Below are 17,117 nucleotides of genomic sequence, written 5' to 3'. Positions count from 1 at the left end.
GTAGCTTAGTTCTAATAATTTCCCGCAGTCATCATTGTCAAGCAATAGTTTTTGGACATCATCATCGTTTCCCGCGGTCACGAAAACGTCATGAAAACGTTGTTGGCGTGCGATCGCAGCAAACTCACAGCAAAATTCCACCCCTGTTTGGAGTTTTCACATCATCATCGTCTCCCGCGGTCACAGAAACGTCGTCGTCGTCATGCGCAATTGCTGCAAAATCACTAACAAATCCCACGGCTGTTTGGACATTATCACTGTCTCCCGCGGTCACGGAAATGTCACCTTCATATGCGATCATGGCAAATTGAAATTTCCGGTAAAAGACAAAATTCAAGCATAATTCCCGGTTTTCCAGGTCGGTGGACACCCTGTTCTAAATCATTACTCGACAACAGAGCCAAAATAAATTGTACATCTCCAACAATTGTGAAAAAAATTTTAACAATTAGCCACGGTAAATTCATAAATGTCTCCTGCAATCACAGTGAAATCGTAAACATGTTCTAACGGTTGGGTCCCACAGTCGTGAATACCCCATTGACTGCCGCGATCTTGGCAAAATCAATTCCTCGCCATTGCCGTTGAATCTCGAATTTCTTACATGATAGTGAGCGTTCGCGCACTACAAAATTGACGACTTCATCAGTGCTTTTTAGATTAGAACTTTCTAACTTATAATTTTACAATTTATATTGTAAGGCAAATAAAGTTTGGTACCGTACATACCTAACGGTGTGATGTGGCGGGGGGGAGGGGGTGGACATGATGTCATGTCTATTTTTAGACCGTCCAGCAGAACTATCAGGTCACCCACCTTAACCGGGGTCTGATCATTCTTGGCCTCGGACATCAAATCCAGAGTCACCTAAGCAAAATAAACACAGGAGGTTTAATGAAAGTCATAACATTTGCTTGTCAGGTGACTGCATTGACTAGGAAAAAAGTAGTAACCTATGTAACTATGTAACCTGTAATAAAGCAAGCTAATGTTATTATAGTGTTATACAGGGTCCAGTAGGTATAAATAGCGGCCATTTTGTTCTTCATGTTTATAATGTTTAAAATCCTAAAGATACTATAAGTGATCAAATAAGTAGCAAAACGTTGTCGCTTGCAAGACAAAGGGACATATACCTACGTAAATACATATAGGCTACATAATTTCATAGTACATGTAGGCCTAGTTCACCTCTTCATCTAGCAAGTGTCCATTTCGATTATATAAATTTAGGTGTCTTGAGGATCTGGAATGTCGTACATAAAACAAAATGGTTGCCATTTTGAATTTTACATTGAAATTTCATGACTAGTTTATTTATTTATTACAGTTACTGATTTTTACAATTAATGTACCCTTTGCATGGGATTTGGATTTTAAAGAGCTTCAAATATAATACTGTGTAAAATTTTGATTGAGTTGCTTGTTTTATGTAACTGAAAAATGAAAACTTTAAAGGCCGTTATTGTAAAATTTTTAATTGAGCCAAGTTGGATTTGTTTTCCACAATAGGCATTTTTTACCTTAATACACGTGCCAATTTTCATAAAGATTAAAGAAGAACTTTTTTAGTAAAAAATTCAAAACTGTGAGTATCTGGTAAACAAAGCATTTTTTGAAAAGTTTAAATATTGATTTTTCCTTTATTTCCACCCATAAACCTAGTGTCTGGAGTTAGGCTTTTTACTTACCTGAAAACCTACGTTCAAACTTTCATTGTGCATTTATTAGCCCTGGGCATTCATTTCCCTAGCTGTAACAAAGCTGAACACTATCCCTTTTCAAATATACTTGTTCGAGTCAGTCACTTGGCTTGCCCTTAAAATGTACCTAACAATACCTTAGTGACAAAACTAACCTCAAGATGTTCACAGCGGCCGTTGTAGTGTGCCAGCACATCGTACAAGCTGAGTCGCTTCTCCCCTACTATCGCATCCCTACGGAACGTGCTGTGATCCAACAGTCGGAAGTGGAGAAAGGAGTAAGGTGTGACCAGCCTGTTAACAATCACATACACTTTAACATCACTGTTAGACATTACACATTACTGTATGGCAACATGTTTCATCCCCTTGATTGTGTGGTCAACTTTGATTGTGTAGCTTTGGACAACTTGCTCAGCTTACACAATTCCTCTTTTACCAATAATACCCCCACCGCAGCAAACCTGCCGTCTTAGCGAATTTCCATTTGGCTGAATTGATTTTCAATTGATCTATTCAAATAACATTAGGTTTAACGAGTACCTAGGTTTGCTGCTACAAGGTAACTAATAAAGTGTGTGTTTTAAGTAAAATAATTATTGCTTAGTATAAAATGAATATATTTGCCAAGTTTGATCAAAAGATATCCATAAACAAGCAAACTACAACATTTTACAATATTCTTCATAAGAATAACATTGAAATTTTAAATTGACCATTTTTTTAGTTTTCTCCGTAACCAATAACCGTACAAAAACACTTTGATATACTGAATTGTTTGTTTTTTTAAGCTCTTTAAGAAGGTTTAGAGGAAAATTGGGAAATTTTGTGTTTTGAGGGTCAAAAGTGAGAAAAACCAATTTTTACCCCATAAAACCCCCCCTAAAACCCTGTTCCCATGGTCGGATCATGCTGGATCGCGAACTCATTCAAGTTTATCCCGCCTTACACCTTTAAACCAAATTTCATCAAAATCGGATAAAAATTACTCAAGTTATCGTGTTCACGGACACATATATATATATATACATATATAAAAATTTGAACGAATGGTGTTTTTGGCCTCTGGGGACATCAAAATGAAAAAGTAAATCGGTCCCGGGCCTAAGTGTTACCATGAGACCTACGGTAATAGCTACTTCCCTATAGGGAAATTCGCTAAAAAGAATAATTTTCCACACAATCACTAAAATTTTTTACCAACCAGTGAAAACACAAAATAAGGCATTCACATAAATAAAAACAAAAACAGTTAGTGTTTGTAACGTGTTTACCATTTTAAAATCTAGAATGTTGAAAACCAGTTTGTACAGTTTAAGAAAAACAATGAATTTGACCCAATTAAAATTTATTAATAAATTTACAACATTCAGTATAGTAGGCCTTATCACCCAGTCTTTTATATAGGTAGGCTAAATGTTTGTTGCACTGAATATGAAAGTAGGGCGAGTATGGAAAGTAAAGCATTCTGTTTCTGGTAATAAGTACTTGAGGTACCATAGCATCTAACTCTGTTGAAAGAAAAAGTGCTAGCTCTGCTGTTTTTTTGTCTGACATGTGAGTTCTCCAGGATTAAAACCTCACTTTAGGCTAGCAAAAAGATTTTGTATAAGTTTATAAGATAGATCAATTCATTAAGCAAAATAATATAACTTACACAGTGAACTCTTCATTCCACTTGGGCTGGTAAGTGCACTTGACGACTTCAGTCTTGCGTGGTGGTTTCTCGTCCACTGACAGCTCCACATATGGATTGGGCTTTAGGAAACTTCCACCATTGCGAAGATGAGCACACTCAACTGAAATACACAAAATCTTAAATAACATATTAAAATTATAGTAGAATTTATTGAATTTAAATAATCTAAATTGCTTAGAGCAAGAATTTTAAAACTTAAATCTACTGCAGTAAGAATTGTTATTAAAGAAGGCACAATCTGTGATCACGGCAATATCCTTAAAGAGTCAGTATTTATCAGTGGGTAGGTACCCATTTATGTTTTAGTAACATAATTCCAATAAATTTATCGCCGTAGTGTAGACATTGTCTCCAGCGGTAAAGAAAACATCATAATCGTCTCGAAATCTTATAGATGAAGACATCATCATCGTGTCCTCCGGTCACAGAACAGAAATATCATCATCTTCCCTAATCTTGGCAAAACCTCAAAGCATTCTACAGTCTTGTAGACATCATCATTCCCACCAGCGGTTTAATCATTATTGTCCTCCGCAATCGTGAAATTTTCTAACTCCAAATCTTCACAGATAAGTTCTGTGATGACAAAAAGCTCGACTCAAACCAGTTTCCATAAAATGCCCTGAATTTAGGTTTAAATTCAGTAAAGTAAATCTAAACTTGAATTAAGTTATTGTTTTTAACATACAATAGCCTAATTGTTAGGCCTATTTAATAATTAGACCTACATTTAGAATAAAAATAGCTTATTTTAGAAGCAATATATATAAAACAAAATTAAAATTGATATACTGTAGGCTATATCGATATTTGATCTGATAACCTAATGTATCGCAGGTTCTCTGCGGAACTGTATCCTCAGCTTCAATCCATCCAAAAGTCAATGGTAATGACTAAAGTTAGTTCCAAGGTAATATTTTTTCACTGCCTTGTTTTCAAAGTCAACTACCTACAATTTTCTTACGTATCAAAAACTTACTTGTGACACTAAGCTGATAGAAGCCAGAGTTATTTGTAGCTGCTTCAGCCATGTTGCTTAAAGTTCTGCGAGTAAAACGTACATCAAGCTAGAAGTATTTTACCTCTGCATTACACGTGCCCTAAAATCAATGCCAAAAAAAATCAACAATTATTTTAAATAACCTATCAGTCCTTTTAAGGACAAAATGTAAATAGGGTAGGCTATGTGATTATAAAAATATAATATGCCAGACATGACCACGTAACTTATCTTTTAAATCATTATAATAACCTGAAGTAGGAAGCACACAAATGAGTTAGCTTATATGTTATACAGGATGGTAAGTATAATAAGTTACATCTTAGTGTAAAAGCCTAAAGGTCTATTAGAAATATACAAACTTATATCTCAAGTAAGCCTAATAAACAAATAGGAAACTTCTATTGAACAAGTCATGCTGAAACATCATGTTTTATGGGTAATTTAACTTAACTTATAAGGTACGGTTGGTAGGCCTAACTTATTTTTAAAGGTTACCTAAGTTAAAATTATAGTGACAGCATTCCATTCATTGAACTTTGTGCATTGTAAGATGTTACAGTATACTTAACTTAAGTGTGTTAAGGCCTACAGAATTTGATCATCAGTCTGTTCTCTGTGGCTCTCATTAAATATAATGAAATTGAAACCAACTAATTAGGTACGGTACACCAATAAACTGGTTTGGGGGGGGGAGATAGAAATTTGGGGGTCAAGATGTAATCAATTTGGGTGCAAGTATTTTAGATATTGTAAAACTTATTTTATTGTGTTTCACCCACTAGCCTATATTTTAATTGTGCAAAAACAGTCTGAAGGTAGCATAAATTAATGAGTTGGTTCTTTATAACCTAAAGTTTACCCTCCTAATCTAACCTAACTTCAAAACACTTAATACAGTCATGAATCAGCATAAAACCCAACCTACCTTCCCAACGTCTAAATAAGAGCTGATTATTTCGTTTCAGAACAAATTGATTCGTTTTACAGCCACTTAGAAATCTCTCCAACAAAATGGATTGCATTTTTTTATTAATTATTATTATTTTATTTATTATTAGGCCTATTTTATTATTATTATTATATAAGTTATTATTATAAATTATTATTTTATTATTAGACTTATTGTATTAATACGTTGCTGCTGTTGCTGTTGATTATTTGTAGTATTTGTATAACATCTTGCCTGATTTTTATTGTTATTTCTTTGTAAGTTTAATGTATAAATGTAATGGGTTTCCCGTTGGAATAAATAAATACATTTTTGGATTCAGCATGAAAAAAACTGTAAGTAGGCATACCTATCAAAATTAAATCTTTTCCCAAAGTACTAGAAGTACTTATCAATGGTAAAAGCAAGTCTATGTAAAGTTATATTCAGGGGATGTAAAATAGTACGGAATGATTGCCAAGATGGCTTGACATGTTAAGACAGAAAACATTAGGACTAACTTAACACCAATTCAACTCAAACAATGATTCAGCTTAATGCATTTGTTATTGACTAAACAGTATTTACTTACTTACTTACTTACTCCTTCTTCATCTTTTACCCAAAATAGGGATAGATTGCGTCTCGTCAAAAATAAATAAAACATTTCTTATGCACGCACAAAAGAAAAAAAAAAAATTTTCACAACGTGTACAACAGTTCAATGTATAAAACAATATATATACATATATACAAGTTAAAAAAAGAAAAAGCCATGGTTTATTTATGTACGTAAATAAGTTTAGGCCTACAAACAAACAATGAAATTACACTTAGGTAACTTAAACCTTACACAGAAACAGAACAAAAACATCAATCATAAGGTGCATTAAGCTAATTAAGCCCAGCCTAATCTACTGCTTAAAATTCATAGTGATATTCTTTCCTTAGGCCTATATTACAGTAGTTCGAATTATTAAGGCTACAAGAGTCCATCAATTTGGTTTATTGGCTTGTTTCTAACCTGTCTAGAAGTACGATAAACTTATACATTAGATTAGCCTGGTAAGAGTTTTACCAAGGCCACTGCCTTAACACTTAAGCACTACACTTAAGTTAGGCCTAATTTAAGTTAGCCTAAGTAAATGATTTACGAGTTTTAAACATAGGCCTATTGTGAAAATTTTGTTAGCGTACAACTTACATGCATCAGTTAGCTTTATTTTTAGGATTTACATTTGGTATTGTACAAACTAATATACAGTTACAGTTGCAACATAGGTCATGTCATAACAAGACTAGCCTAACTTAAATCCAAAGTAAAAAAATAGGCTAAACTTAATTTCATCATTTAATCATAGGTCAGTTTGTTTTTTAACTTCCAATTTACATCAAAGATATTTCGTTTTTCACTCAAATTTAATTCCATTGAGGCTAAAGAGTTTATCACATGATTAAATTGTCATTGCCCCCTCATAACTAGCCTTAACACTAAAAGCATTTTTTATTGTATCATGAAATAGGCCTAGATTATTGATTTTGACGGACTACACACTTAATTACATAAGGACTAAAGGGACAGGTTAAACATTTCCATAGAAAAGTAAATTTAGTAAAGTTAATAAATATTTACGTAATTTGGATTGAAAGAAGCTCAGAGAGCTAGAACGCCCATTATATCCCAAATTAATTTCATTAGCGGTGCTTAAAAAGTAAGGATCACCTACCTCGTAAGAGGACTCTTGGTTAAATAGTGTTCTGAATAGCACCAACACAAAAATTTACAGTGACATTTCCAAAAAATGACAAATAACACTCCCAATATTCAACAAAATATTCGCCATATTGTCAAAAGAAGTATGTCTGTTCGTGCTGCTGTGACGTTAACTGACGTCACGATCATAGCCCCTACATTATTAAACGTCGGTGATGATATGCCCACGCCACAGGCAGATAAAAGAAAAGAAGATAAATTAGTCCATACGTAAGAAAATATGATTGTTTGATTGTAAACCCTGAACAATTTACTATTAATTTAACATTGCAACGGGAAGAGTTTAATTTATAACTAAACGAAGGTAAATAAATGTATAGCACATGTAAATTTATTATATGAAAAATTTGTATCCCACCACCTCGCAGGTGGTTGGTATGGTGGCTCCTCATTAATGTCATTATTTGCTTTAAACATGAAAAACATGCATTGCAATCGTCAATGTTATAGTCACATATCATACAAAGCAAGTCATGCAACAATACAGATTTGAGTACAAAACCATGCGTTCTACCATAGATTAAACATTGTTATCTGCTCTACTCTAAAGTTCTAGTATGTTTTATCTATGGTCTACTCACAATAAACATACCTATTTTAATCGAAATCCTCAAGGCAGACTAGACATCTTAGACGAATAAAAAAAAACATTTTTAACTTTTACCTTACAGTTCTTTTATTGACTTTTGGTAATTTATGGAAAATATTTTTTTTTATCACAATTTTATTTACAATCTGTTCATTTTTAGAACATTTAGCAAATACAATAACAAATTTTAATAAAACGTTAGTTAATCTCTGTCCATTGACAGAGCTAACTTAAAAATATTTCAATGAAAACATAAATATGTAAATAAACAAGGGAAAATTAAATTGTTCAAACAAAACGTGTGCTTAGATCCAAAACATGAATCCTTTTTAGCCTGTATATACTGGTGCTGTTGTCCAAGAGGTTTAGAGCCAGGTGATTAGGGTGATTTTCAAGTTTCTTTAGATATTTTGCACTAAATTTTGTTATTTCCTCTTCAACCGTAGGAATTCCACTGTCCTTGTGAAGGATATTGTTATTAACATACCACGGGGCTTGCAGAATGAACCTTAAAACTTTTGACTGAAATCGTTGGATAATGTTTATGTTCGACATACTGGACGTTCCCCACAGTTGGATTCCATAAGTCCAAATTGGCTTCAGTATTACTTTGTATAGTAATAATTTATTTGCAATGGTCAATTTTGATTTACTATTTAGGAGCCAGGAAAGATTTTTAAATTTTAAATTTAGGTACATTATTTTATTCCAGATATGGGTTTTCCAGGTTAATCTTTTGTCAATCGTCATGCCGAGATATTTCACATCGTGGGATTGCGGAATTTGGACATTATTTAAGGTTACAGGAGGACAAGTACCTAATCTGGTAGTGAAGGTCACATGAGTAGATTTGCTCTCATTCACTTTTATTTTCCATGTTTGCAACCATTCTTCTAAGTCATCTAGGGAATTTTGAAGATTAAGTGAAGCAACCACTGGATCAGGATGGGACGCTAAAATAGCTGTATCGTCAGCAAAAGTGGCCACAGAAGTATTCACATTTTCAGGTAGATCGGCTGTAAACAGAGTATATAGTACAGGTCCGAGAACACTTCCTTGGGGAACGCCAGCTTGAATTGGGTACAATTTTGTAATGCTATCTCCAAATTTAACTCTGAAATATCTGTCGGTTAGGTATGATTTAATTGTCATATAAAATGTATGAGGAAGATTCAGTTTGAGTCTATAAAGTAGGCCTGTGTGCCAAACTTTGTCAAAGGCTTGACTTACATCGATAAAGACAGCTGTACAATAGTTCTTTTTCTCAAGGTCTTCTTTAATTGTATTAACCAATCTATGTACTTGTTCAACTGTGGAATGCTCCCGTCGAAACCCAAACTGATGATTTGGAATCAAGCTTCTGTCCTCTACTTCTTCAAGTAGACGATTCAAGAAGAGCCTCTCAAACAATTTGGATGTTATTGGAAGTAGACTGATAGGTCGATATGAACTTATGGAAAATATAGCTCCCTTGACATAAGGGCTGTTTTCTGTTCTCTGGAAATTTCTCTACACTCTGAAAAAATCATTACCCTGTCAAGTGTCATGGTCATGTATTTGTCCTACAATAAACCAAATTAACAGAACAACTGCTAAATTTAACTAAATAGTGTTAATAACTAATAGAAGGAAAATGTTTCCTTCCGCCATGTATACATAGCGTACAAAGTCATACTAATACTATGTGAAATCAAAATAACTTGACTTGGAGTATTCGGGCTAATTTTTGCAATTAAACGTAGCTCTCTTCTGTAACACAAACATTCTTTTGGAATATGAACGAAAATAACCTCCCCATAAAAGACAAGTCCATAAGCTAAATATGGATGTACCACTCCGAAATAAACAGCCCTTAAAATTTCACTGTCCAAGTAGTCTGACAGCCTTCTTAAAAGAGAAATTCCACTCTTCCAGAAATTTTCACCTTAGCAGCAACATGATCAATGTGTTTGCCCCATGTAAAATGCTTGTCAAAAAATATACCAAGAAATTTACAAAAATCGACCATCCAGAGTCATATTTTTCTTCAAATGCAATGCAAGAGCTGGAACATTGTGAGCAATTGAGAAATTAACAAGATCAGTATTGCTTAAGTTTACCTTTAAATCTCATAGGGGTGGCACCCATGGTGGAAGGAACATACATAGGTTTGGGTTAGATGTGCTGCTATTGCCGTCATATGCTGACGTCACCCAGATTACAAACAAAAAATCGCCTGATTGTATTACCATATTTACTTACTAATATTATAAATGTGAACTTTGTTTGTTTGTTTGAAGTTCAATTACGCATTAACCACTGAATGGATTGGGCTGAAATTTGGCATGATGATAGCTCAAATTCCCGGTTAACATATAGGCATATTCTTATCTCAAAAATCCTTTCGGGCTCCACCCCAGTGGCTCTGTAGTTCCCGATGTTAACCTTATGAGTATTAGCGAATTTCCCATATAGGGAATAAGCTATTACCGTAGTACTCATGGTAAGACCTGGACGCGGGAACGATTTTTTTTCTTCGTTTTGAGGTCCCTAGAGGCCAAAAACACCATCCGTTCAAATTCATATATATATATATATTTATATATATATATATGTGTCCGTCAGCACGATAACTCGAGCAAAAATGATCCGATTTTGACGAAATTTGGTATAAACGTGTAAACGTACGTTTATTCGAACGAGTTCGCGATCAAGCATGATCGGACCATGGGAACGGGGGTTTACGGAGGGTTTTATGGGGTAAAAAAAGGTTTTTCCCATTTTTGACCCAAAAAACATCAAATTTAGCAATTTCTTTCCAAACCATTTTGTAGAGCTTAAAAAAACAAATAATTTAGTATATTGAAGCGTTACTATGCGCCTAATGGTTACAGAGAAAATTCCAAAAAATTGTAAATTTAAAATTCCCATGTTATTCTTATGGAGAATAAGTAAACTGTTGTAGTTTTTGCTTGTTTGTGAACATATTTTGATCAAATTTGAAAAATGTTTTTATTTCTTACTAACTATTCACATTTGACAAAAAACAGTTTTACCCTCCCTGATGCAGCAAACCTAAGTACTTGTTAAACTAGTTCTATTTAAATCTGGAATAAATGTTATATTTTTAAGTAGACATTTCAGTGTAAATCCAATCAGTCAAATGGAAATTCGCTTAGTCTGCAGGTTTGCTGCGGCGGGGGTATTCATTTATATTTCTATGATTTGCAAAAGCGTTAAAAAGTTATAATATTTACCAAAAGGGTGCAGCACTATTATTTTTTTGCATTTATGAAAACAGCTAATTTGAACTGAGAAGCAGCAAAAAACTCTAATAAGCGATGAGAACTGTCAAAGTAGGATTGTATACAGTTATGTTTATTTCTTTATTTCATGAATAATTAGTGATATTTAGCAATTTTTTATAATTTGTTTTTATCAATTGTTTAGGTGAAGTAGTAGAACATTAGGACTATTGTGCCATACTATAGTATACTGTAAATTTAAAGAAACAAATTTTATCAAACTGTGTCCTCCCCCATTGCAAACGCAAAGCTTGAGTATAACTGGAATAATCATTTTATACTTATATGCCAACCCCGTACAAAGGACGGGTATGACTTCTAGTAACAGTAAGTATATATTTTTTTGATTTGATTGTTATCATGGTGGAAGGAAAATACATAGGTGGTGCTATTCCGTCATATTCTTACGTCACTCAGATTGCAAACAAAAGATCACCTGCTGATTGTAACTCTCAAATTAGTATGTATTTGTTTTATTGTTATTGTTAGGGTGGCACCGGGTCACGGAATGGGCATACGCGAGGGACGATGGCTAAAGGTGTGGTGACGTCATATCCATGGTGGCTAATGTCTTCTCTTGAGGCAACACGATTACCGTAACGAGACGATGTGATAGCGCATCGGACTAGTGTTCAGCAGGTCTCGAGTTCGAAACCCGTTGGGGACACTAATCTTGTCAAAGATTTTACTTTATTTGATTTTTATCTTATATCTTTTAGCGAATTTCCCTATAGGGAAGTAGCTATTACCGTAGGTCTCATGGTAAGACTTAGGCCCGGGACCGATTTACTTTTTCATTTTGATGGCCCCAGAGGCAAAAAACACCATTCGTTCAAATTTATATATATATATATATATAGATTTATATTAAGTATGATTTTAAGTATGATTCTCCTCTAAATTCTAAGTTAACTTAACATATGACTATTTATTCCTTTCATTATTTTTGTTATTGTATTTCTAAATGTAAACATGACTATGAACTAAGTGTCGAAACATGTCGTTTATTAATTAAAAATGAATTTGAAAGGGTACTAATTTTTGTATAATGTTTTCAATTATTTATAGATTTATGTGTGTGTCCGTGAACACGATAACTTGAGTAATTTTAATCCGATTTTGATGAAATTTGGTTTGAAGGTGTAAGGTGGGATAAAATTGAATGAGTTCGGATCCAGCATGATCGGACCATGGGAACAGGGTTTTATGGAGTAAAAATTGGTTTTTCTCACTTTTGACACTCAAAACACAAAATTTCCCAATTTTTCTCTAAACCTTCTTAAAGAGCTTAAAAAAAAACAAACAATTCAGTATATCAAAGTGTTATTGTACGGTTATTGGTTACGGAGAAAACTAAAAAAATGGTAAATTTAAAATTCCCATGTTATTCTTATGGAGAATATTGTAAAATGTTGTAGTTTGCTTGTTTATGGATATCTTTTGATCTAACTTTAGTAAATTAAAACATAATTAACACAACTGAATTTATTGAACTCACAAATCAGACTAAACTAAAAAGTAAACAAAACATAATAATATAAACAGTCATCTGACAGATGTTATAAATAAAACATATGGACTTATTTCTTGATACATAACACTCCTCCCCCCGTTAGGTAGTCCTTCAGATATGCCGGTGGTCGACGGATACGAACAGGTCGAGGACTCATGCTCATTGAAGTGTTTTGGGAGTTTGATCTAGAGACACGTGACCGAACAGGTTGTGGACTCGTGCTCATGCTAGTGGAGTCTTGAATTAAACCAGAAACGTTGAAACCAGCATCTTCTTGATGAGGGTTAATTGAAACTTCTATACCACTAAAGGAATTGTGAGATTGTTGCATCACTGATGGTCGCATTGGTTGTATGTCTGGTGTTCTCATCATAATAGGATTGCGAACCATTGATGGTGGTTGCACTGGAGTGATATGATGTGCTTCTGGTGTTCTCATTTGAATAGGATTCTGGAGTAGTGGGTGGAATGGTGGGTTTACTGGAGATTCAGGATTATCCAAGTGTGAGTTAGTATATGCTTTTGATGTTTCTGAGCGAGGTCTCAATTGGTCAATATGACGTCGTATTTCAATGCCTTCTTTTGTTATCAAATGGTAGCTCAGGGGCCCGGGTATTCTAGTGACTTTAGCAGGAATCCACTTTGGTCCTCGCTGATTATAGTTTCTTGCAAATACGGAGTCATTTTCTTTAAATTTCCTCTGAGGTGACTGTTGGTAATCGTGAAGCTCTTTATCCAAGAATTTCTCTTCTTTGTCACTTGAAGAATAATCTGGGTGAACTCTGTCTAAGATGGTTCTAATACGCCTTCCGAACAGCAGTTCACTCGGTGACATATTAGTAGAACAATTTGGCGTTATATGAGATGATATTAGGAACTGAGCCAATCTTTTTTGCCAATCTCCTTGAAGTATTCGTCGCAAAGAATTTTTTGTCGTTTGGACCATCCTTTCTGCCTGACCATTCGATGACGGATGGTATGGTGCAACCACGACGTGGCGGATGCCATTGCTTTCATTAAACGATCGAAATTCTTGTGAAGTGAAAGCCGACCCGTTATCAGATACTATTGTGTCTGGAACACCATGTGTTGCGAAAAGGCTTCTGAGGACCTTTATAGTTGATCTTGAATCTGTAGAAGGCACCAAAACTACTTCTAACCATTTGCTGAAAGAATCGACAACAATAAAAAACAACTTGTTTTGGAAGGGCCCAGCGAAATCTATGTGGAGACGAGACCAGGGTTGTTTCGTTTTCTCCCAGGGAAGAACTGTTGCTCTTGGAGGGTTGTGACGACTTTGTTGACATGCTTGACAAGAATTCACTATGTTTTCTATGTCTTGATCAAGTTTTGGCCACCAGAAATAGCTTCGAGCCAACGCCTTTGTTCGAACAATGCCCTCATGTCCCATGTGTAGAAGCTTCAGAGCTTGTTGCCTGAGAGTGGATGGAATGATCACCCTAGTTCCCCAAAGTAAACATTGTTTGTATTGAGAAATTGAATTTTGACGAGAAATGAAAGGCGTAAGGTTGAGATCTGAGTTATGAGTTGGCCAACCACGTTGAGTCCATAATAGTACTTTAGATAGAAGTGGATCCTTTTCTGTTTCTTTTGCTATTATATTAGCGGTGATTGGTTTAACCTCATCGGATTCAATGTATAGCACGTCATTCAAGACTTCCTTTATCTCTTGATCAACAACATTGGAGGAACATGGAAGACGGCTCAAACCATCAGCATTCGGAATAGAAATCCCCGGTTTGTATACAAGATCAAAGTCATATCCATTTAAAAGGATACTCCAGCGAATCATTCGAGGTGACAGTGTGTTTGGTGTTTGTTTATCCACAGTGAAAAGACCCAGAAGTGGCTTATGAGCTGTTCTAATTTCAAAATGCCTCCCATATAAGTAATTGTGGAATTTTTTAACCCCTCCAATGATGGAAAGTGCTTCCCTATCTACTTGAGCATATCTTCGTTCTGACTGACTCATTGTCCTGGAATAAAACGCAATTGGAACTTCCTTTTCCCCTCGAACCTGACTAAGCACACAACCAATACCATAAGGAGATGCATCACAAGTTAGTATAAGATGGCTGGAGGGATTGTAATGAGCCAGTATACTATCGGAAGAAAGGAGCTTCTTTGAAGCATTGAAAGCAAGTTTATGTTTTTCCTCCCACCGCCATTTAACATTTTTGTCCAATAAGCGATGTAAAGGTTCTGCAACATTGGCTTTGTTGGGTAAAAAACAGTGATAGAAATTAAGTAAACCTAAAAATGCCTGCAGTTGTTCCTTGTTAGTCGGCTCAGGAGCATCTTGAATGGATTTGACTTTGTCCGGGTTAGGACGAATTCCGTCAGAGCTCACAACAAATCCCAAGAAGTCAACTGATGTAGATAACAAAGAACACTTTTCGCTTTGGAGTGTAATCCCTGCATCTCTAAAACGAGTGAATACTTGTCTTAATGTGGTAATCAATTCGTGTATTGTTCCTGCTTTAACCAAAATATCATCAAAGTAAGGCATTACATTGTCCAAGCCCGAAAGCAAACCCTCAATAAAATGTTGAAATATAGATGGAGCTGAGCTAATACCGAATTGTAGTCTTTTTGGTTTAAAAGCACCCTTGTGTGTAATTAGTGTCTGAGCTAGTGCCGACTTCTCGTCAACAACCAGTTGTTGATAAGCTTGGGCTAAATCCAACTTAGCAAAATATTTCCCTTGGTTTAAGTTTGCTAAGAGCTGAGAGATTGGTGGAATAGGGTACAGATGATCTTGGATAGCTTTGTTTAACGTTGCCTTATAATCACCGCAAATTCGTATTTTACCATTGCTTTTTACGGAAACAACAATTGGTGTGGCCCAATCCGATACCTGAACAGGTTCTAACACTCCCTGATTAACTAACTTATTCAGCTCTTCTTCTACTGGGGCCTGCAATGCATAAGGTAAAGGGCGCGCTCTTAAGTGAATTGGGTTATAATTCTGGTCAATTTTCAGTTCGATTGGAGGTCCTTTATAGCACCCTAAAGAATTTGAAAATACATCGGAAAATTCACTTTTCAGATGTTGAACATCCAGCTGAGCTTTACTAAGAACTTCAGATTCATGACAGTTGATTGAAAGTACTCCGTTTACTTCAATGTTAAGACTTTTTAGCCAATTACGCCCCAATAAACTATTTCTATTACCTTCAGTTATGACTAACGGAAGGAAACCATTGAACTTACCGTATTTCACATAAACATTAGTCTGACCTAAAACACTTACAGGTTTACCACTGTAATCCTTGAGTTTCCAAGGAGAAGGTTGCAGTTTACAGTTTTTATGAGAAATTGTATTCCATAGTTCTCCTCCTATGATAGAAACACCTGCACCAGTATCAACTTCCATTAGAACTTTGTGATTATTTATGTTGACAGTTGTATACAGTTCCGGTACTTTAGTGCAGTTAACTTCCTGGACGTATTGAGTTGTTTCGTTATTAGATTGAGGTGGAAACGTTTCTTCTTGTTCATAATTGGTTTCCTCTGACAAAACTTCATGAGCCCGCTGTCCCTTTGATCCGTGTTTTTGGCTAAAATATTCTTTGGGGCGTGGTTTCCCTCCTTTACAAACTCGTGCTAGATGCCTTATTTTCTTACAAATATTACAAGTAGTCTGAAGATGGGGACAAATCCCTTCTAAAATGTCTTAGTCCACAACCAAGACAAACATTAGGTGTAACAGAGTGAGCTGGATTGTTGTTAAATGCAACAAATTTTTTTGTTTGAATGGTCAATTTTATGTGCATTAGCAAAACTTGAGCTACTGAAAGAAAGTTCCTTACTTTGAGTTTGAAATAATTCATTTGACTTAGCTGCAATAACAACATCCTGAAGTTTAATAGTAGGTTCTTTCAAAATTTTATTCCTTAACTCATCACTTCTAGATCCAATCAAAATTTGCATAATTAATTCCCTATCCAAGTCTTTGAATTCACAGTTCACAGCTAATGTTCTTAGTCGAGAATAGAAAGAGTTAAACGACTCTGATTCTGCTTGATGACACTTCCTAAAATTAAATATTTCAAAAAGGACATTTTTGGTAGGAGCGAAATAGTCAGTTAATAGTTTTATAACATTTTTGTACGTTATTTCATTAGGTTGTGGTAAACTGTCAAAAATGTAAGCCACTTCCTCACCAGCTAGATTAAGTACTAGTGCAGTTTTCCTTACATCACTGGTAATGTCTGCAGCTAAAGCATACCTCTCAAATTGCTTAATCCATGTACCCCAACGCTGTGCGACACTTGCAGGATTTGTATGGGGGTCAAAACGATCAGGCTTATTGAGATCCATTATCCAATTATCCTCGTCGCCAGTTTAGTAAATTAAAACATAATTAACACAACTGAATTTATTGAACTCACAAATCAGACTAAACCAAAAAGTAAACAAAACATAATAATATAAACAGTCATCTGACAGATGTTATAAATAAAACATATGGACTTATTTCTTGATAATAACACTAACTTGGCAAATATATGCATTTTTTACTAAGCAATGATTATTTTACTCAAAACACACACTTTATTAGATTCCTTGTAGCAGCAAACCTAGGTACTCGTTAAACCT

At 34.9% G+C, this 17,117-nt stretch overlaps 2 protein-coding genes across 2 annotated transcripts in view; both read right to left on the bottom strand.

Annotated features, from left to right (window-relative positions):
- LOC128999457 (E3 ubiquitin-protein ligase Su(dx)-like) overlaps positions 1 to 7,190 on the bottom strand; it is a 47,168-nt gene extending 39,978 nt beyond the window's left edge. Inside the window, exons 1-5 of the mRNA XM_054425992.1 lie at positions 7,062 to 7,190; positions 4,383 to 4,503; positions 3,362 to 3,503; positions 1,860 to 1,998; positions 730 to 868 (exon numbers count right to left, since the gene is read on the bottom strand). Coding sequence (XP_054281967.1) covers positions 730 to 868; positions 1,860 to 1,998; positions 3,362 to 3,503; positions 4,383 to 4,434 — 472 coding nt within the window. The 5' untranslated portion in view covers positions 4,435 to 4,503; positions 7,062 to 7,190. The remainder of the gene's footprint in view (positions 1 to 729; positions 869 to 1,859; positions 1,999 to 3,361; positions 3,504 to 4,382; positions 4,504 to 7,061) is intronic.
- A 5,371-nt stretch (positions 7,191 to 12,561) lies between these two features.
- LOC129000365 (uncharacterized protein K02A2.6-like) lies at positions 12,562 to 14,307 on the bottom strand. Its single transcript, XM_054427329.1, has 2 exons — positions 14,051 to 14,307; positions 12,562 to 13,975 (listed from the first exon to the last, which is right to left on the bottom strand). Exons 1-2 carry the CDS (start codon positions 14,305 to 14,307, stop codon positions 12,562 to 12,564), a joined length of 1,671 nt encoding a protein of 556 aa, XP_054283304.1.
- Positions 14,308 to 17,117: the final 2,810 nt, after the last annotated feature.

The sequence above is a fragment of the Macrosteles quadrilineatus genome, unplaced genomic scaffold (genome assembly GCF_028750875.1).
Source record: "Macrosteles quadrilineatus isolate MER2022 unplaced genomic scaffold, UCM_ALF_1.0 Scaffold_8__2_contigs__length_117827958, whole genome shotgun sequence".
In the NCBI taxonomy this organism is placed as follows: Eukaryota; Metazoa; Arthropoda; class Insecta; order Hemiptera; family Cicadellidae; genus Macrosteles; species Macrosteles quadrilineatus.
The sequence above is the reverse complement of the archived record's forward strand: the minus strand, read 5'-3'. Positions and strand labels throughout refer to the sequence as shown.